At 41.8% G+C, this 22,324-nt stretch overlaps 1 protein-coding gene across 2 annotated transcripts in view; it reads left to right on the top strand.

The window, feature by feature from the left end:
- The first annotated feature begins 290 nt into the window (after nucleotides 1–290).
- Nucleotides 291–22,324, top strand: part of bmp1a (bone morphogenetic protein 1a) — a 39,599-nt gene continuing 17,565 nt past the window's right edge. Inside the window, exons 1-7 of one of the 2 annotated variants that reach the window (XM_088292819.1) lie at nucleotides 291–619; nucleotides 698–1,133; nucleotides 13,307–13,420; nucleotides 14,261–14,386; nucleotides 14,722–14,839; nucleotides 17,333–17,511; nucleotides 17,703–17,808. In XM_088292819.1, coding sequence (XP_088148945.1) covers nucleotides 617–619; nucleotides 698–1,133; nucleotides 13,307–13,420; nucleotides 14,261–14,386; nucleotides 14,722–14,839; nucleotides 17,333–17,511; nucleotides 17,703–17,808 — 1,082 coding nt within the window. In that variant the 5' untranslated portion in view covers nucleotides 291–616. Of the gene's footprint in view, nucleotides 1,134–13,306; nucleotides 13,421–14,260; nucleotides 14,387–14,721; nucleotides 14,840–17,332; nucleotides 17,512–17,702; nucleotides 17,809–22,324 lie in introns of both variants that reach the window. The other variant, XM_088292828.1, reaches the window with a different exon arrangement.

The raw sequence follows: 22,324 nt of genomic DNA, 5'->3' as shown, positions 1-22,324 counted from the left end.
AAAGTCGTTCGAACATAGTCCAGCCAAAAATGTTTACTCCACATGGGCAGTTCCACGATTCCTTTCTCGATAGATAGATAGATATCCTCTCCCTCCCTTCTTTCTTTTTTCGTAGATTGACTAATTTCCTTCCCTACATACTGTCCTGGTTTTGTTCCCTCCACCTTCTCCTTCTTCCCGTACTTTCTTCTTTCATAAGTCAAATTGAAAAAGTGTCTGCCAGGGTTCTATATTGTCGCGAGGTGGCGGTAAAGACGTGCCCCTCAACTCCTGTTTGTTGTTGTTCGCTAGCGTGTGTGCGCGTGTACACGTGCACGTTCCACGTTTTTCTCGTGCACGCGGAATAAAAAATGGCCAAAGGCAAAGGAGATAAAAGTAATGAACAACTGGAGTGATCAACAGTGATTTCTTCAGTTATTTTTAAATGAAAACACAGATTTGACCTGTCCGAGCATATTAATTTTTACGCCGTTTTAAAATATTCGCTTGTTTGTGTTGAACTTAGCTGCGAGCTAAAAGTGCTACAATTTATTTAGCAGCTAGCCTGGAGAAAATAGTTCCTAGTGCTCATTCATTTACGGAAATAATTCATTTAAAAAAACGTTCTCTATACAATATGGTCAGTGGAGCGAATAGGAGCCATAAACATACACAAAGGTAAAAATGATTAAAGGATGTCTTTGTTTCCGTCCCCGAGGAGCTGCTGCCATATCATCAAAGTTTCAGTTCAAGCAGTTCTCGGCAGTCGCCTGGAGCTCCAGCTGAAGGACAGCAATCACTTGAATCATTCACCCCCCCAGAGTCAAGAAGACACCGGAGAGGGCTTGGATTTAAAACCCGCCCTCCGGAGGGATCTCGTTTCCCCCTCAAACCTCCCATTTCTCCCTCTCTCTCACCCCTACTCTCTCTCTCTGCCTCCCTCTCTCTTTCTGTCCCCTTTCTTCCTTTACCTTTACCCTCGCATTTGGCCGTCTCCCCCAGCACAATCATGGATCTCGCGACGAGATGTTTGCTTCTCCTTCCCTGCCTCGGCGTGATACTGCCACTCGATTTGGAGGCGATCGACCCCGGCTACTTCGTGGAGCCCGTTGCCACATCAGATGTGATCGACTACAAGGATCCCTGTAAAGCTGGTGAGTGAAATTTTCACGAATAATTCTTCTTCCCTTTTGCGGACTTTAATGCAGAAATTTGCCTCGTTTGCGTGGACGTGCCACGATTGTGTTTGTTTGTTTGGGGGTGGGTTGTGAGAGATATGGAGATGACAGTGGCGCGTTGGAGTTGGGGAAAAGGCTCCAAGGGACATTGTGTGCATTTGTTTGGCGTTGAAGGACTTAGTTTGAAAGATTTAAAGGGAGGTGACGAGTTTTCACCCTAAAAGTTTCTGCTGGTTGAAAAGTTGCAGCATACAATTTTGGGTTCATTTTTGTTTTAGTCCTCCATATGTGATCATGATCAGTATGTTGTGGATGATGGTGGGGCGGGGGGGTACTTAATTTCAACAACGTCTGCTCCCTTTTCTACATGGTGTCATTGAGTGTACATATAATCATTTTTGGAACTGAGCTTAGCCCTGCTTAGGCTCACAATATTTGGCCAAGACGCATCTGAGTTGTCATGATAATCTTTTTCCTGCACTCTGAACTCCCACGTCTTGCCAAATCCCTTTGGGGAATTGTTTTTTTTTTTTTTTCCATCTGCTGAAAGTATTCCTGTTACACCGTCCTTCAATATCCTCAAAGTGCTTACTTATTATGCCTGTGACCATTTCTGATGTGGCAGCTGGCGAGAAAGCACAACTTTCATGAAACCGCCAATATGATGTCTTCATCTCTGACCCCACGACCCCTCTCATCCAAGGAAAAGGGTGTATTGTAGCTATGTATAAACAGGTACGCTGCAGATGTCCACAGCCGGCGAAGGGCCTACTTCCTGTTATTGCTTCACTCCTTATTTTTTTCCAAGTGTGATTACGCACAAATATTGATACACGGGACATGATGTCCTTTTCTGGGGATTTAGTGATGCTGTGTTTGTGTCATGTCAGAGTGTGACTACTGGCTGGATGTTATCGTAATGTGTTTGACATTAGAAAGCTTTCAGACGGTGATGACACCCACCTGCTTGCACTACTTTCTCATTATTTGACCTCTGTATTGCCGTCCTTACGTCCCCTTTTTTTTCTTGAATGCGTTTTAACTAATCAAGCAGAAAAATCCAGTTATGCTTGTTTGCCCTCTATGTGTGTTGTGTTCCTGAATTGAGCTCATCCCAAAGTTTTTTTTAAGCTCAAGACCCAAGAAAACAACAGGTGTAGGGTCATTAAAAAAAAAACAACGGAATTTTTCTCCAGTGCGTGGTTGAAATGACTGTGGCACAGACGGACGGTGTGTGGGGTTTGGCAATAATTTCCATAAATGGCGGAAACTCTGCCACTTATTTTCTTGCAATTGAAAATTGGAATCGCCAGTGACTGATGTTGCAACGTTGCTGATGTAAGAGCTAATCAAAAGTGTGCATAACCTTTCACCTAAACATAAAATAAATAAAAGTCCATGTAGACCATGTTAAGCTCAAGCGCGACCTATCTGTTCGTTCTATTGGCAGCCAATGTGGCGCCACCATGCTGTCCCCATACGGTATATATTGCATGACAATTAAATTTGATGCCCGATTAGTCGGCTGACTAAGAAAAACAAATGTATAATGAATAAAATAACATATTTTTTACAACAATAAAGATATGAATTACAGGCAGGACACAATTGTTTTTGAATACTTCGTAAAATGGGAAAAATGGGTGTTCTGTCACCGAAATGCAGTGAATGGGGCCATCGATCATTCCGATCAACCTCTCTCGCTATCCACACTCTCTCCTAAAATCTTGCCCGTTTCCCGTCAATGTGGCAATCCACTTCTTCAATGACAATCATGTTCTTGAGGTTCAGTAACAAATAATACAGTACGGAATATTCTTCAAGGAGTTTTAAATCCCAATCCGCTGCCACAGTTTTACTTATCCAGTTTATTGGTTGTAAATTCTAGATTAATAAAACTCAATAAATTTACTAATCTAAAAATAACCCTAAATTTTTGCTAGTTTTGTTGTAAAATCTCACATAAAATCTCTTTCTCACCTCACATTGAATAAATAAATGCTTTGTGGTCTCGATGAAGCAAAACTTCAGTGCCACAGTCGGCTTCATGCTACACATAAAAAGGTCGCAGCGTTCAAGTTTGGGCGAGAGTACAATTTTCTGTTCGACTGATTATAAATAGCTGTCTTGTCCCCCCCCCCCCAAATTTAATAATAAAAAAAGTTTTCCTTATTCTTCTTTGGAGTAAACATAGACAGAGGAGACGTCACAAAAGTGGTAACAATATTTGTAAGATGATATCTTTTAGCCTTTCTCCACTAAACTAGCCAAATAATTTTGTCTTGAGGATCAATAAAATGGCTTAGCGCGTTTTACAGTCAGCGTCCCAATTAAACAACTGACCTCCCAAAATCCTGATGTTATGTTTTTTTGTCAACCCCATTTTCACAAATAGCTCAAGTGTGCCTCTTTCAGAGTTAAATAACGAGATGAGGTTTTGTAAATTGGAATTGATTGTCCTGAAGCAGTGCATGTACGTAATCTGATGTAAAACCGTCTCTTTTCGAAGCCAACCCCTGGAAGTCCGAATTGTCAGGATCCCCTGGGAGACATTTAAGACTTGACAGAGATTAGATACACTTCGTCTCAAAATGAAAAATAGATGAGAAGCAGTCATGCTCTGCTTGGTGAAAATCATGGCGGCGGCAGCTGCCTTGACGTGTATGATTGGGCTCATTGATGATGCGGACTTTGCAGACTTGCGTTTCAATGACAGCAACTCAAGTAAAAAACGCTTTTGTCAAAGCGACCTGCAGAAAAATAGACTAAAAATCTTGTGATGTCATTTTGGAAAGAAACACTACTTGCATGCGTAACACCTCTTTCCTGGGCAACCAATCTCATTCACTCCAGAGTTTTTTCTAGGTTTCTCGGCATATACAGTCAGATTTAATCAAAATAAATCAATTAATTAAAATTACAATATTCGTAACAATATAGTAATCTTGGGCGGATTATTGTTTTTTTTTACCCCCATTTTAAATATCAGTATTTTTGGAGTAATTTTTTAAGGTTTGTTACCCCCCCCCCAAAATGTATTTCAATTGGCGTCAATTCTACGCGAATTTTGGCTATTCGTGGGCCGGGCAGTCTCGGCGAATAGTGTACAGTAAATAAATAGTTTAAATAGACTGGTCCAGCTCCTCATCGGATCTTTTTATTTTAAATTTTTTCATTTTATTATTAAACTCGCTGATCGGTGATCCGCTCCAAAACCCCCCTTATGTGAAGTCCAATGACCCCTTATTCTAATGAGGCAGCCTCCTTGTTAGTATTTGAGTTGAATTTGACAAATGCGTTTGGTTCTTGCATGTTTTTATTCTTGGCTGCAGACAGGCTGACCTGACCCCTCCTCCTCTTTTTCTTTCCTCTTTTATGAAATTTGGTTTTCTCGGCACTCTTTGCCCCTCAGCTCTCTCCTCCTCCGCCTCCTCCTCGTCTTCCTCTCGGACTAGCCGGCGCTGACTGTAGGTCATTCACCTTGTGCCAAAGGAAAGCGGGGCTGGAAGGTGCAGGCCAGACAAACAGTGACTTATGTCATTCCTCTTGCGGTCAGCGCTTGACCTGGTTTGGTCTTTTTCAAATACAACAGCTGTATTTTTTTCCCTTTGGGGTGTATTTAAAAAAAAAAACGCTGATTTGAGTCACACGATGTTTAATGTTGCCCATTAAAAACTTCCTCTCAGTGACCCCATAAACCTTTCTTAGTTATTATATCATGTCTAGCTAGATCCATGACATCATACACTATACTTGTGTGTGCATAGCGCTTGCATTAGGCCAAATCCTACTATGTCCAAATTTGGTCAATGACATTTTTTATTTCCACAAATTGATACAATTGGTCAGTCTGCACACATGCATGTTATTTTTACAAATTATTGACCAATTCCAAGTTTTGAAAATGGCTTACTGTCTTAAAGATGGCTCAACAGACTGAAAAGTGAAGGTTTTGGAGATATCCTCCCAATTCCAGCGATTACATCTTTTGGGCACATGCTGACACAAACAATAATTAAAATATTTCCACATGAGCCACTTGTTCATATACTTTACTCAACACCTATGGAAAGCAGCCCTCCAGTTTTCCAGATGTTCAAGTAAGATGGCAGCAACACCTTTTGTGCCCCTTTTACTCAGGGACACTATCTCACATTGAGAATGTGGTATTAGACAAGACTGTTTAATGTGATTTTTATTTAGTTTTTCTAGGCAGAACAAAGTACAGTGGAGCCTTGAGATTCAAATGACTCCACTTAGGAAGTTTTTCCAAGATACGAAGCATTGTTCAACTGATCCTATTTATGTGTTTATTCGACGCGAGATACATGCACTATTTGACGGAAGTTGCTCAAATCAATTAATAAGCAGGAGTTTGGCCGATATAATTAGACTTATACAAAAAAGGCTTTGAGCCGTTTTTTGTCAAGTTTACTGTCAGACTAAACCGAACCCAAAGCAAAGAGAATTACACTTTTTTTAATTTGTTTAACCCGGTTAGGCAATTAAATTCTCATTTATATTGCCAACCTAGATCAATTCAGAGTGTCTTGTGTTAGTGTCTTGCCCGAGGACACTTCAGCAGTAGGCAGTCCGAGCCAGGATGTGAACCACAGACCCTTTGGTGAGTGGTTCTACCAACTAAACCATAGTTGCCCCACAAATGTTAACTGACAGTGTATCTACACTCACAGAATTTATTTTTCATCCTCTGTGAAGAATGAGTAATAATTGTCATGTAACGATAGGTATGTCAGTATATCTGTCCGTCCATCTTAAACTGCCCCCAGGTGGCCAAGGTGGTTTCACAAGAAACCTCCGTTCATTTGTGACCAGTGCGACAATAACTGGTTTTATAAAGAGCAATCTTAAGGGGTTCGATGTAGTCCTCATTAATACACAGATGAAAAGTTTCTTGAACATGGTGAACATTTCACTCACTTCTTAAAGCAACAAGTTGTTGTTGTTGACATTTGAACTTCCATATGCATGCCTGTCTTTCAAGCTTGCTTTGGTTTGGTCGGCCGGCGCTGTTGTTGCCGAAGTTAAGTTCAACATCCATTTTGCAGAGAATTGTTTGAAGTGGGTGCAAGTATCTCCGCATGCCTGACATGGTTTCTGGTGTCCAGTATACGGTACTTGCTTATAACCTTAGCAATACATTCTTAAAGGGTCTTGGTGTGTGGAACAGTGCCTATGCCCTCTAAGAATGTAAAGGTTTTAGTTAGTTTGATTCCCAGTGATTTTGCCAATACTTAACAATTCTGGTCTAAGCCCACATAAAATGGGTAGATTTGTCAGGAAAACCATCCGGTGTAAAAACTGTGCCTAACAAATAGCTGTGGCGACCCCAGGGGGGACAATCTGAAAGTTGCAAGAACAATAGCAACAGCATTTTTCTTCTTTTTTTTTTTTACGTCACTACACACTTGTTGTTGTTTTTCTTATTCTTATTGCAGTCACATAAACAAATAGTCTTTTTGCAGCCCTCAGGGGTTTTCTCTTATCTCCTTTTCCACAATAGGAACAAAAATGTTATTTGTTCTGTTAAGATAGCTAAAATGAGTTTATCAAGTTTTATTATCGTCTCTATTTTTTTTCCTGAAGTCATCTGCCACTACCCAAATAGGAACACTTTGAAAATTGCCGTTGTGAACCAATGCTTCGTTAATTCATTAAAAAAAGATCATTTTATAAAGTTATTACAAGCTAAGATTGGGGCCATTTTTTGGCGGGGTATTTATGGTTTTGCTTCAATTGCATAAGTGGAAACAAGGCAGCTTTCCAAACAAATGAAAATACAACTCAATTCCTTGGTAGTGTTCTGGTTTTGTGATTGGGCTGTCTGCTGAACTTCATGATAGAACCCTCAAGCATCACTTAAGCAGATGCTTTTTCTTTTATCATGGAACGCAGGCCCTATAGAGGTGAGCCCACACTGGGTGTTTTTTTTATATGACAGGACCCCTGCCACTTCCCTCTCTGCAGGTGATTAAGGGTGCGCTCTATTGACATGGTCTCAGTGCATTAGTTGGAACAATATGTTTGTTGTCAGAGCCTAAGTAATAACTAATCTTGCATCACATTAGTGGCAAGTCTAAGTAGAGCGGAGCCCTAGCTGCAACAAATGCTTTGGAGGGTTGTGGTGTTGGGGGCGGGGTCGTTTAAATGGCTCAATGGTTGCTTAATTAGCTTACTTGAATGAGGAGCGTAACAGTCATTTCTTTGTTGTTTACTGTTGATTTCTCTCAAACAATTCACTGGTGCTTCAATGCAGTTTCTGGTAACCAGAAGGTAAGCAGAACAGATGAGAGCTGTCAAATCAGTTCATCCCCCCCAAAAAACTCTCTTACAAATCAAAATGTAAATTTATCTCAGTCTATATTAGACAAGCATTAGGTCTTCATTCTGGTGCAGCATGTTGTTGACTTTACAAACTCTAAATAAGCAGCTCAGGCTATGAGGTGTATCGGTAATCAGTGGCGGAGATGAGCTGTGAAATCCAATCTGCTAATGAGCTTTATGTAGTGAGAAATGTCAAACGCAATGAATTCGCTTGCCCTTTGCAGCTTCGGTCGCTCTCACTGTAGTCATTAAGCTCCAAGCTGCAGTGCGCTAACGGTCTTCATTTCAGCTGTGGCAAATGAGACTTGGGCTTTTGCAAAGATAATTACCTGAATCTCCGACTTTGGCAGATGAGATTGCAGCCAGAGGTTCTTTTCTAATTATACCGTGTGTACCTTTCTCCAATGAGCAGATTAGCAAATTGGTTTTCTTCTCCCACCTTGCACCCAAATTGCCTTGTTAGCAACCGTCAAGGACTGCAGCTGCTGCTTTTCCTAACAGGAGTGACACATTTACATTATTCCCAAAATCACTTAAAAAAAAACAACCACAGCAGTAACAAAGTGGGAAGTGAAGTGAAAAATCAGATTTAAGACTAAAAACAAACCAAAAAAAGTTAAAGGCTAGAGCCCAACTGGTATGGATTTTTTTGATTTATTCATTTGTCAGAATAAAATTCTGATTGGCAGATTTAATTTAATAGATATATAGGAATTTAAAAAAAAAAGTAATGTTTACAACAATTGCCATCTTAATTACAGGCAGATAATGTGACCGTTTTCTTTGTCTTTTATTCATCCATCCATACATTATCCAAACCACTTCTCATCATAAGGGTCACGGGCGTGCTTGAGGCTATCCCAGCTGTCTTTGGGCAGTAGGTGGGGTACACACTAAATCAATTGCCAGCCAATTACAGACAAACAAACATCACTCTCACGATCATACCGAGGGACTTTAGAATGTGTTTAACTTCATAACAGAGAGAATTCAGCAGAAATTGGACAATTTTGTTTTGTTTTTGCAGATTTTAATTGATTTTTTGGGGGGTAGTATTGCCATGTTACTATCTTTGTCTTGTGTTGTAATGTGTTTGTATATAAAAAAAAAAGAGGGCAAAAATTGTAAAAAATAAATAAAAAATAAAGGCAGCTAATCTTTGCCAGTTGTTAAAATAGCTAATATCGGCTGATTATATATGCTAGCCAATTAATGCGTCAGGGCCTTAATAAAAACAGTGAAACAATAAAATGTGCAGTCTCAAATCAAGTTCAAAGCCAAGCAGTGAAAATGGATTTTTGGGTGAGTTTTAAAAAATGGACAGTGATGATGCTTGTCTAATATCCAAAGGGAGGAACAGCAAACTACTTTGTCTGCAAAGACTTCAGTACCTCCAGAAATAGCTGGGCAGCTGACCTGGGCTGGAGCATTGTGGATGAGCAACCCAAAGAAGGAAGTTGGGGCGAGACCAATTAAAGATCGAAACGCAGATAAAAGAATCTTAAAATGAACTTGCTCTGCCGGCCTGTGGAAGGCGCAGAGAATCAGAGTTATGTGCTCCAGCTAAGAGGCAAACAGCAGAGCATTTTTGAGCCAACTGGAGATGTCTGCGGTAGGACTGGCTGACTCCAAAATGTAATGCATTACAGTAATCAAGTGGAGATAAAACAAATTACTTTTTCAAAGTAGTGTTGTGGCAAGAAGGTGCTTTCACTTTGTCATCGTAACTGCTGCACAGTTACACTGGGATGTATAAAGTCAAAACATTTTTGAGATACTCAAACTGTTGGACTCTTAAAACCTCATCGAACGATTCTCATTAGACTTTTCCTCTTTGCCAACAATCAGAACTTTCTGCGGTGGCATCACAAGAAAATGATAAAAAATTGCGTTCATCTTTCGGTTGCGGCTCACAAGATTTGTTGCCGTCTCGTGGGATGTCACGTCACGACGCTTCCCGTGCTGTATTTGTGATCTCATAACAAATTCCCAGTGCGTAGGACGACATTGGTTCCTCTCACCAGGAACGATCCGAGAGGACTGCTAGAGAATGGAAGCTCAAAAGTGCTACCTACACTGTCATCAAATGGTAATCACCTTAACGCAATACACAGCTGGCTTCCATTGGGATTCAAATGCAGCGTTTGTTACCAAACACAGGCTGTGAAAGGCGGTGCCAGGGTATTGTGATGCATTCCTGGCTTACATATTGCTGTGGCTTTCTCATCCTTCATCAGTGGGTCTTGCATGCCGAATGACTTCCAAGTCACGGAGCAGTTTTAGCAGTCCTTCTAAATATAGGCTGCTGCTTAGTGTCTGGATGGGCTTAGTATTGATGTTTGTGCAGGTTTCAGTGGCAGATGTCACGGTCTGGTATTCAAGGGAGGGGATTTATTTGGAATCCCGGTGTGTTTGACACCGCCGAGGTCGCAGCTTGGGCATTACATGAATCAATGGGATTAATTTGATTGAGATCTGGCGTATAATCTGACTGAATATGATGAAGGCTGGGAGGGAGGCAAGAGACTGAGATGAGAAGGATTATTCGCAGTCTAGATTAAGTGGGCAAAGAAAAGTCACGGTGAAACGTGAAGTTGTACTTTCCCCAAATCAATGACTTGGCTTCAATTGAATGGCATGAAGATGAAGGAAATTTGTCATGAATGTCTTTTACCTAAAAAGGTATGCGAACTGGATGCATTGACAAATAAGCAGCAAGAATAGCGCCAATCTGTACTGATACCGGTATTATCACTACAGCTGTTGTCATTTAGGTAATGAGTAATGTGTGGGAAGCCATCTGTGCACGCCTCTAATCTACAATGTCACACATGACTCTTCTTCCGTGTTTCCACTTACCATCATTAGAAGGCTTTGTTTCAAGATGGGTTTATCACCTTTCTCCATAGCCTGTCCTCAATCCCATCCTGGAGTTGTGTACAAAAGAAACCTAAAATCATGTCTGTGGATAACTAAAACGAGGAGACAAGGAGATTAATTTAAAATCCCTGCGAGTGCTTCCGTAAAACTGCGACCGCGTCTCCAGGACGAATGCTGCGCCTCGGGGAAATGAGTTCTAATGCCGCCCTGCCGTTCATTTGCTCACTTCAATCGCCGCTGTTGTCTGAGAACAATGACATTACGGATTAGGGAGCGCGTCCCCGGCGCTGCGCTGGGATGCTTGGTCCTCGGCCATGAGTAGAGTGCACGGCCCGACGTGAACCTCACGGGCTTGAGCGCCCGCCGTGTGTCAATGCGCAGCATGTCTGACATAGTGCAAATTGACCTTACACACGACATGATGTGTCCCCCACTCGTGGTTTGTCTTCAGTCGGTCCAGTGATAAAATGCCAGCAGATTGTTCGGTATTAAAATAGAAGTTCAGATTGTTCTTTTGAACAGTTTCTAGGAATCAAATCAGAATGAAGTTAAACAATGGCATGTCTGTTTCTGTCATCTGATAGCGTCACCACATCATGTTAGCAAGTGCTGATCGTGAGTGGTGTGCTTTTTAAGTGCGAGCTCAGATGAAAGATCGTTTCTGACCTCTGGAATTCAAGCTTACTTGTGCATGCCCTGTCTTGTCATCAGCCTCTCCACCTCTGCTTATTGCTTCCATTAACCTCTCATTCCAAACTCTGTCATTCAGCCACGTGCATCCTGCACGACCTGCAGGGCGGAAGACTTGCTCTTGACTCTTTTAAGAGAATTGTCATCCTCGCAAAGCTGTCTGAGGGTGCAAGGCTACCCGCCCCTAGGCTTTCTCTGGGTTTCTTGTCTGCTCCCCGCAGATCCCAATCTTGTCAAAGCCTTCAGCAATTGCTTGAGAAGGAAATGAGAACCCAATTATTTTTCAGTGTGGTGCAGAAGGACCAAATGTTCTGTAAGCCAGTTTTCTGCCAAGTAGCACATTGTTAACCCTTTGGTTAAAATATTTCCGACACGCTGCAATTGACTCGTCCACAGAGAACTTCTTTCGTGATACAACAAATGAAGCAAAACCTCAGAGAAAAAACAGCGGGAGGGCTATTTCTTGCGAAAATAAACTTTATGGCCTGGTGGAAGCACGCGGGTTCGTCAGTCAGAATATTCAACACATATCGTTAAAACTTCTTCAATGAACTACATAAGGCTTTAATTCTGAACTGATTTCCTTCTAACATATAGGAAATACCATTTTAAACAGTTCAGGGATCAGATCGAAGCACCGTCTTTACTCTTTTATTAATTATATATCACTGTTGTCGGGCGAAATCCTTTTACCTCCAAAATCATCACTTTTCAGAAGACCACAAAAACAAGTTTGTTCAACCATTGACGGTGCATCGCCAAATTATTGTTCAATAATTTGTAAAAAACACACGTCATGGCGAATTGACCAAGGTTATTGATTTGTGGTGTGAACAAAAGGAAATTGTAACACAGGTCAATCCAGGTAAAAGGGAAAAGCAATTTAGTGCATACTCTATCATTCCTCTTTTTTGTAACAACCACAATTTATAAGAGTTTAAATATCGCAATAAAGTAAGGCAATTGAGAACAGATTCTCATTAGCAATGCCGAGATGGCTGTAGATAGCAGAGTAACATAATATCCCGTATCAGGGGTTCAAATTTATTTGAATGATTTTGTCACAGTTTTGCCGGTGACCGTTTGTACCATCAACTGATGTAGCGATTGCTTTGTGTTAACTTTACACTGCCTGCAACAAATTTCAAGCTGTTCTTTGTGTCAATTTTTTTCTTTCCCTTTACATCACTTCTCTATCTGTTCTGAAGAGAAACCTCATTTATCTACACATCAGACGGCTTACATCTCAGTAAATATAGTCTCTGTCAGAGATGACACATCAAAGTTCAAAATAAACCCGCGATAAATAACTCTCGATTTAACGGCTCCCTGTGTTCTGGTCCACCTCACAAGCCTTTAAACGCGCATGCTGAGGGCTTTCATTTTCTCAACGCTCCACATCTGCCTTCTCTATTGACAGCGGCAGTGTGGGTACCATGCCATCTTTCTTTCCTTCCGCTCTCATACTTATCTCCTCTTCAGTCATGGACGTCAGAGCCACTACGTTGCCTTCTCACCACCCCCCATCTGCTTAAAGCACAAAACCCGCGCCACCTCCCCCCACCGGTGCCTGCATACAAGTCAGGCCATAAATTGTGGAAACGTGCTGGTGTTAAAAGCTTGTTAAAGTGAGCGCCTTGTCTGTGTGGAGAGAACCCTGAGCCCTTTCCTGCATAGAAATGGGGCATTTAGTAAGGAATCCCATAAAGCACATTCCTCGTAAAGTGGGAGCGTTTGGTTATTTTTCCTCTCTCCTTGGCCTCATTAAAACGCTAATACATGTTCAAGGTGACCCATATTACTTCTTGCAGGCGGTGTCAAAGTGTCATATCATATTTGATGGCGCTCATTAACGATCCAAGCACGCAGCATGTAGTCGTCTCGTGAATCTGGTCTGAACTTGTCCGCATTGATTTTTGCGCGCAGCCAGGTTTCTGAGTTCATACTTTATTTTCATGAAGCCGCACCCGACCCCCCCCCCCAACTCTCCAATCTGTTGCTGACATTGCTATCCTATAATTTGGAGCCCAAGCCAGCCGGGCTCCCTGCTAACCAAACATACACGTCTCTATTTCTGTGCAACGGTAAGTAAGCAGTCAGTTTTTTATTTTGATATGTTGACAAGACGTCCGTGCAGCCCACTCAGTCTGAGCAGCAGGAAAAGCCTCAGGCGAAATGTGGACTTCGATTTTACACTCATCTGACCTGTGCCATTTTTCTTTTGTCTGTTTCAGCTGCCTTTCTGGGAGACATAGCTCTGGATGAGGAGGACCTACGATCATTTAAAGTGGATAGAATAATAGATTTGGCCTCCAGAACTGTCCAAATGGTTAATCGCACAAACACAGGTAAAAATGATGCAAACCAAGCTGGAATTTTAAAGCCACTTCACTGACATAACATTTCCCATTATTGCTGTCGGTTGATTTAAAAATAGCAACACTGCATGCGTTTCTCAGTTGATTTATTGCAGACTGTCTCCCAAACAGTCAAAGGGAGGTTTTGAAGTTTTTGACCCGCAAACATTAAATGACAAGAGCCGGGAGATTGACAATTCTATAAAGTACAGTAGTACATGTTCCAACAAGTGCATTCATGTTGTGGCTGCAGAGGGAATGTTTTATGTGTTTATTTACTGGGTGTAATATTTGAGTTGAAAAAAGTACCGATGTGACTATGTTTAAAACCGCAGGGTGAGACTTGATTTACATTTTGTCATTTTGTTTTCAGAACTAAACAAGGTTTTTGACCCTTATTCAGGCATCTTTAAACAAGTTGTAAATTTATCTGGAAAAACTCTAAAGTCAAATTGATCGTACACTATCACATAAGGAAATAGAGTAACCACTCCGCATTGTTAAATCAAGCCCTAATGCATTTTATAGTGACGAGCAATGTTATGTCACACACACTTCTGTTGAGAAAGGAGAAGCTAAACACACTGCAGTGTTCAATGGCTTTATTTCCCACTGTTATTTGGATGATTATTGTAAGTGTCAGAGAATGTGTGTGTGTGTAGATTTAGGCTTCAATAATTTACAGCAGAACACACCAAACCTTGATTTTTCTATCAATAGTTCTGATCATAGTGGGTGCACACTACACTTTTTTCCACATCATTCAACAGCATTTTTATGGTAAATGCATTTGTCCAACTTCTTTTTCAATCTCAATGTTTACTTTTTCAGGATCAAGCAATCAGAATAGCCAAAACAGACAAGGCTCCCGCCGCAGGAAACGGGCTGCCACGTCCAGACCTGAGCGTGTTTGGCCTGAAGGTGTTATTCCGTATGTCATCAGTGGTAATTTTAGTGGTGAGTTAAGCCTCCTAACGAAAATAATCACACATAATTTTAATGTGGTACAGATGTTTGTACGTCGTGATTTGCCATTTCATTTCAACTGGATGAAAGGGAATGGTATGTCCAGAAACGGCTTTCAGATGCCGTTGAATCATAGTGTGGAAACGCATCATGCATGTAGGCGGTAAGTTTTATACAGACGGATCCAGTTTAGATAACCGAAGCTGACCAGGCCGCTGAAGGTTAAACGGCTACACATGCTGCGTTTTTCTTCTCAGACTCCCCTCCCGCCCCCCTCAATGTGTGTCCAACTCCCACGATCTCACCCTCTGTCTCGTCCTATCCAGGCAGTCAGCGAGCTATATTCCGCCAAGCCATGCGGCACTGGGAGAAGCACACCTGTGTGACCTTTATTGAGCGGACACAGGAGGAGAGCTACATTGTCTTCACTTACCGACCATGTGGGTGAGTCAGTGGGGTTCGTCGCTCTGCAAAGCGCTGCTCAGCCCTTCGCAGCCTTCTTCAGCTCCCACTAATGATTTAACGCCTATGTGCTTTTCCTCGCTCCCTGCTCGGCAGCCTTTTCACCATTGTTCTCCTGTTCCCGGTCTCTCCGCGAGCTGTTTTTTCTGACTTGTACCAGTCCTCGGAGAGACGGCCCATTCAGTGGCCAGGAATGCTTCCTGTATCTCTTCATCACAGTGCATCAGTCACTGAGCTCTTGTGTCATGCATGTTGCACACCACTGCACCCAGCAGGAAAACTTCCGCAACCCTCCTCTCGGTCCTGTTTACTCCATTTTATTGACCTTCACTGTGTCCACTCAGCGTTTTGCTTTTAGACAGAACGGGAAGTTTGTTGTTGCCAAGAAACCATTCACAAGGATGGGGCCTTTCATTTTGGGACTACAGTAGTACCCTGATTTATAAATTTACAAGTTACGGGCAGCCCGTTGGTCGTTCCGCCCAGACTCCATCTGATACCACTTCCATTTAAAGGCACACAAACACACCACGTTCAACACGCAAATTCAGTACTACGCTCTGTTAATTTCAATGTACAAGTTTTTTTTTTTCATATAATATAGCACTGTTTTTTTTTTTAAATTACCGTATTTTCGCAGCCATAAGGCGCACTTTAAAGTCCTGAAACTAGGGCGCCTTTTGAGGCGGAGCGCCCATTATGTGGACCACTTGCACCGCTGGGCTGACTGCGAACATTACCTGCCTGCACACTGCTTATATAGAGAGAAGGCGGGCGTGGCTAACGACAGCAGGCGGACGTGAGAGGGGAGATGGGCGTGAATGACAACGCAAAGGCACGCCCCCAGTGCAAAGCAGCCCCCAATGTCCCTATTTGGGCAAACGTGTCCGCTAGCTCTGTTGTTCAGGCTTTCGCAAAAGCCGGCATCATGAGGAGCCGCACGCAGCAGCGACATGGGGAATCTGACAATGACGAGAGGGAACCTGGCGTGTTTGTGGGAGAACTTGCCCAGCTGTTTATTTCTGATACAGAAGACGATTTTGATGGATTTGTGGATGATGACTGATTAATAATAATGTGAGCACATTGTTAAATAGTTCAATAAAATACAACCAAACTCAGTTTTGCTCCTGTTGCCTTTTTAAAAACAGCTAGCCATGCTATCTTCTGTTTTAGTGTGCATGCATGTAAACTAAGGTATTTATGGTAGGCTAGGAGGTGGAAATTTTGCTGGGCCTACACTCTTATGCTATTCAGTTGATTTGGGGTGATAGTTTTAGTTTTGATGTAACACCGTGACCGCACATCGTTTGTTGATTAGTGACTTGCTCACACCGGCATTGTGTCGGCATCCCATCTGAGGGGCTGCGCGGCAACGAGACGGCGAGGCAGACTGATAATGACTCTCGTGTTTGGTGGAGAACGTGTCCAGCTGTTTATCTTGGATACAGAAGACAAGAACTTGGTGCATTTTTTGGATGAGGACAACTTCAGCACGTTGTTAAAAGCTAAAATAAAGTACCACCGAAACTCCCGCTGCCATTTTAAAAACACGCTAGCGCGACTGAGCAGCCAGCGCGACTGAGCAGCCAGCGCGACTGCTCGGTTGCTCGGTTCTGTTTGCGCCCAATGATACGGTGCGTTCTATCTATGTATGAAATACAGAAATGGCACCCTCAACTGGTACTACACCCTTTGATACGGCGCATCTTTTGGCCGTAAAAATACGGTAAATTTTTTTTTTTCAGGTCTTTGCATTGGAGGATATTGATTTTACAATTGTGTAAACTTGTTCTGAGTTTGGTCACAGAACAAATTAAAGTCGCTCTGAATTACAACACAACTACCTTTTGGACTGTACCCTCTCACCTGATGAACTGTACGTCATTGAGTCCAAAGCGCTAAGCGAAAAGCGGACACAGTTCACCACTCATAATTTGTTTCCAGTCAACTGTCGCTAGCCATTTTTAGCTTGGTAACTGGCCCCGGGTGCAACAGGGATGGCATTATCCATGCGGGCGGCAGTGGTTAGCAGCGGGAATGCCTGACTCTGACGGATATTGAGCAGGCCCCCCCCTGTACTTTGCAAAGTTCAAGGCGTGTCTCAGGAGAGCCTGGTTTGCCTTGTGGTAATTAGAGAGCGGCGTCTGGCTCGCAGGGCCGCGATGCGTGTGCCCATCTTCCGTACACCCTTACCGAACCTTTTAATGTCACGCAGAGAGGGAGTGCTGGGCCCACCGCGTCTGCGACGGCACACCAATAAATGAATGAATGTCACTGCTCTATATATGGATTATGCTCATATAGATCCCCGATTAAGTACAGGAAAGGTTATCAAGAGCATATAAATGCGATGACTCAATTCTCCTTTTTTCCATTGCTTTCACTATTTGCAGTTTCATTTACAAAGCTGCCAAGTCCCGGTATCGGTATCCTGTTGAAATTGCCTCTGTGTGTTTGTCTCTTGACTGGCAGGTGCTGCTCCTACGTGGGCCGTCGCGGAGGAGGCCCCCAAGCCATTTCCATTGGAAAGAACTGTGACAAGTTTGGCATTGTGGTGCACGAGCTGGGGCACGTGATCGGATTTTGGCACGAACACACGCGGCCCGATCGAGACGAACACGTCAGCATTATCAGAGACAATATTCAGCCAGGTACATTTCATAACATTGGCAAGAACATCGTGAGCTGAGTGCTGCTTCATTTTTCTTTCTGCACAATAATTAACCAAGAGTTGCTTAATATCGCTCCGACAGTGTAGAAAAAAAACAAAGATTATCTACACAGGGGCACGTGTACCTAATGTTGTGTCTAGTTCAACCCAGTTTGTTTTGCACATTCACAGGACAGGAGTACAACTTTTTGAAAATGGAGCCCGGGGAAGTGGATTCCTTAGGAGAAGTCTACGATTTCGACAGTATCATGCACTATGCCCGGAATACATTCTCCAGGTACGAGCCAAACCATGTTGCACTCGGTTCCACCTCACATGAAATCTAGTCTTTGGTCAACTCTTCGCCCCCGGTAACCCTTTAACTTATCATCTGGTTTTCCGTCCGTGCACGTCTTATTTTATGGCTGTATACGGTCTGCAGATGCGTTTGTGTCCTCTCCCTTGAACGTGGCAGTAATCTTTGAGATTGAAAGCAGCCACACACTAAAAATAATCCCCATCCTGAATCTATCAAGATTTAGAAATTCCATCTTCCTTGTCCTGCACGTAGTTTTTTTCCTAATTGCTTGTCAATTAGCATAGAGAACATTTTTGAAAACAACAATGAAAATTTCCACTCTCCTTTTGTTGTGATTTTATTTAATCATAACCTTCACAGCACTTAACTAATGTGATTTGTTTGGGCAGCTGCTCCTTCTCAAAGATTCCTACACTATTCCAACACAGACAGCATTATTTTTCTTTCAAGAAAAAAAGTTTTCTTTTTTTTTTTTCTCTCTCTCCTTCTTTGCGGTCTTACCTTTTACTGAAAGCAGAAAAGCCAACGAGGACGAAACGACCTTCCAGCCTGTGCAGCACCTCAGGCAGTTGTAGCACTGCTGTGTTGGTGACAAAACTCATTATTGTACCACATGGGGTACAGATTCGACATTTTCAACAAAAGCCAGCAAAATGTGTCCCCTAGCCAACGGACTATTGTCAGTGAAACCATGTGGAGCGCTGAGTAAAATCAACCCTTGTCAACAACAATCAAGCGTTTCCATCATGTGCCCGCATTACGGAGCTAAAAAGATGAGCGACATTTCGCTTTCAAGTAAAAGCCAAGTTTTCGCAGCTATATATTAAGTATTTGGGATGTGCAAGCCACTTCTTACAGCTTGCTCAAATTAAAGCCACTCTCCTGCTTTACTGTTGCTTTTGTGGCGGCTGACCTCATAAAGCCGCATCAGCCCCACGGAGCAACGGTGGCCTTGCTTTATCACAGCAAAATGTCGACGCACCACTTTCAGGGCTACGTGCAGTTTCTCGTAAAGTTGGTCTGCCAACTCGTTATCCAGTGAAAGGTTTTTGAAGAGGTCTTAATGATCAGGAACATAATGCAGAGGCTAAAACTGTAGACTCATTTTCCGAGGTGTTTTAACACCCTTACCTATATCATTAAAGTGATAGGGAATGGAAAAGGGTTGATCACAAAGATTTTACACAACGTACCATATCAAAAATACTTTGCTTTCTTAAGTCTTACGATCATAACAAATGGTGTTCATAAAAAAATCAAGCAGAGGCTTATTCCTAAAAGCCATGTGTTATATTACTATAAGCTGCTGTTAACTGCACTGAAATGGAAAAAAAAATCTACTCAAAAAAATGATTACTGAAATTAGACCTGATAAAGTAAATCCAAAGACTTGTTTTTTAATACAAGTTTGAAAATGTGCTGACTGAAAACTTGTACCTAATTGTGGAGATATGGCATTAATCTGTTTTTACTCATTTGTTTCTTTTTAATGTGTCATGAGAAGCCCCCCTAATCGTGATGTGCTGTAAGCTAGCAAGCTATGCCTACATCTCAAAAATGTATCTTCTCTATAAAGCGCCTCGTTGTTGGTTGTGAATGTGTGCATGTCGCATAGATGGGAAAGCGAGGGTTAGATTTAGGAGTTTTTTTTTTCATCTAACTTGACAGCCAGTGTATGGAAAGGGACTTTGCACTGGCATGGCCGCTTTAGAGTGCCTCGTTGTTGTGGTTTGACCCGGTGGGCCATATTCCATCCACTGGAAGTTTGAAGTGGATATATTTTCACGCCTCAAATATCTAATTGTATTTAGGCATAAGAAAGATGCTAGACAAAGTAGCACACGTCATAATAGAGATCGTTGATTGGCAGTTGGGCTGGATGTTAGTTCAGAGCATTCAGTGGACGCACTCACAGTGCAGAGCAGACACAATGACTTCATTATTTTAAAGTCTTTTTTGATCTTTTTTTTTCTTGTCTAAATCTTGATACAGCTTCTTCGCTTGATCTCATCAGCTTGGCAAGTGTAGCTATGCCGTCTACAGTAGATTCACTTAGCAGAACTAGTTGATGTCGAAACACTTCTGCCTTGTTACTTTAATTTTCCTTTATTTGGAGGACTGACCATTGAGCCAAAATAGCCATGTAGGAAGAAGATGAGTCACATTTGTCTTTTTGTTTCAATTGGGTATAAAAGGTTATAGGTCACATATTTGCTGGCTAAAAGTTTTGAAATGATTTATCTTGGTCTCATTATTTTTATACTACACCACTTGGTGTTTGAATAGGTGTGTGTATACTTTAATGTTATAATATCCACTGCTTATTAAGACAACACTTTGAGTCTTTCCCCCCGATTGCATAGACGTAGAAAAGGAGGCTACAGCTGCCGTCGACAATCATTACAAACAATCCGGGCTTCTACCTAAAGTTAAAAGTTTTTGACATTGTGCAGCCAGTCTGGATGTAATTTGATATTTGGTCACAGGCAACTCAAAATAACAAAATGAGTGAGCCTGGCCTATGATCATCACTGATATGAGAACCAGCTGTTAGCCGCTCTTTTGTTCTCCGAGAGCCACAATGTCTCTCCAGTGCCTTGTGTTAGTGTCCCGGTGTACGCGCCTGCTCTCAAATCAGCTGCTCGGCTCTTTGCAAGCAAACAGATTCCAGGAAGCAGAGAGAGAATCTTTGTCTAAACACTCTGCGGCTGAGTGCAAGCCAATGCGCGGAGCTGCCCGCCTGTTCATGGCTATAGGTCAGGAATGCGCTCCACTTAGTGTAGAGGTGAAATCCGCTTTAGTTGTGTTTGTTTCTTCAGTCCAGACTTGCAAGAAAATAGTCTAGCATTTCATATGTACAGATGTGTCCTCTATTATGCACCAAAAACTCTGTCTTGTGTGATTAGCTTAGATGAGCAGATATTCCCCTTTTAAATATGTCTGTTCCAATGTAAAACTTCCTGAGGAATTACTTCCATTGACAAAATGACCTTAATTCTCATTTTTAACCTTCTTTCAAAGTCTTTTTATGTTTCTAATTGCGCTTTTTAACAGTTATGGCTTTCGACCTGCCTGCCATGTGAATGATGATTTATCCTGTCTGAGTGTCAGATCTGCCTACCCTCACTTGGCTCCAGATTCTACACAAAGCACGACAGCAAAAATATCCTGTTGGCAGTCCACAAACCGACGTGTGAAGCCGTGGAGCATGCACACTCTTTTAGACAGTCTGTGCCACAAAGCACCTAATAAATTAAACAGCTAGACCTCAGCCAGGCTCAAAGCAAACCAACTTCATAGACGAGCACCTGCTCGATAAACCTCATTTTATTTCGTCCCGACTGACGGCCAAGGGAGGTGCCAAACAGCACGGAATGCAGTACTAGTTACATACATAACTGTCGTTTAATCAATATAATGTAGGGAAATATTACGCAGAAATGAACTCAACTCAGTTGTATTTATAGATTGGGTGACCAATTCAGGATGTAGTCCGCCTTTTGGCCGAAGCCAGTCGGGATCTGCGATTTTTTCTTTTTCTTTTATGTGCCAAATTTGATTTTAAAAATGAATATATTGATATTATTATTCAAAAATATGTTTTGAAACATTATCAAATAAAAACAAGACAAAAATAAGAATTAAAATATTTAAATAACAAAAAAATCAATTTTTTTTTTCCTTGTTGTAATGTTAAACAAATACTAAAGAACTTAAGAGGACAAAGTAATGTAAGACAGTCAATTGTTCTGCGTGTAATTCATTTCTCTATTTTTTGAAGCATTAAGGAACTAAGAATTTATTTTCTTTTTTTTATTTGCTTGGACAATTGATGGGTTGTCAGAATTTTAGATTTAGATTTAGTCATCGTCTATATAAGCCAACAAAAATCCATAGCTGTCAGGCCTTATAATGTAAAATATGATTTAAAAACAAATCGAATAAAGCACATGTATTGAAAGCTTTTAAAGTGATTTTCACAAATACACACTGTGGGTGCTCGAATCTGCATCGGTAATTCATTCATAGCGCAGCGATGGAAAAGCTCACAGAGGTGAGGCAGGGTGAGATTTAAGATTTGAAAACAAATAGCAGAATCTTAAAATGTATTTAACATTGCACATACAGCCGGAATAGGAGTTAATGTGTAATGTTTCAGTCCAGAGACGAGCAGCAGCACTCTTCACCGACTGGAGACTTTTTAGGGAGGAATGACTGACTCCAAATTAAAGTGTGTGACATAATCAAGTGAAGTGATGCTGTGCAAGAATTCAAAATAAGGAATTTAATATCACCTACGTTTGGAACCACATTTTCTCTCATGGGGGTTTCCTTGGCTTTTCACAACTTTCTAAAAGATTTTGTGGAACATTGCAAATGTAATAACCATGTTGAAACACAACCTCCTTGGTGGACCTTTTATTGACCTGAAGAAAACCTGTCGATCGATCAGCCCTTTTTTTTCCAGAATCCTTGAAAGTCTTGTCGGCATGCA

Source organism: Idiotropiscis lumnitzeri, chromosome 1, assembly GCF_059441095.1.
Source record: "Idiotropiscis lumnitzeri isolate Australia: NSW breed Sydney's pygmy pipehorse chromosome 1, RoL_Ilum_1.0, whole genome shotgun sequence".
Lineage (NCBI taxonomy): Eukaryota > Metazoa > Chordata > Actinopteri > Syngnathiformes > Syngnathidae > Idiotropiscis > Idiotropiscis lumnitzeri.
This window is presented reverse-complemented; position numbering and strand designations above follow the sequence as displayed.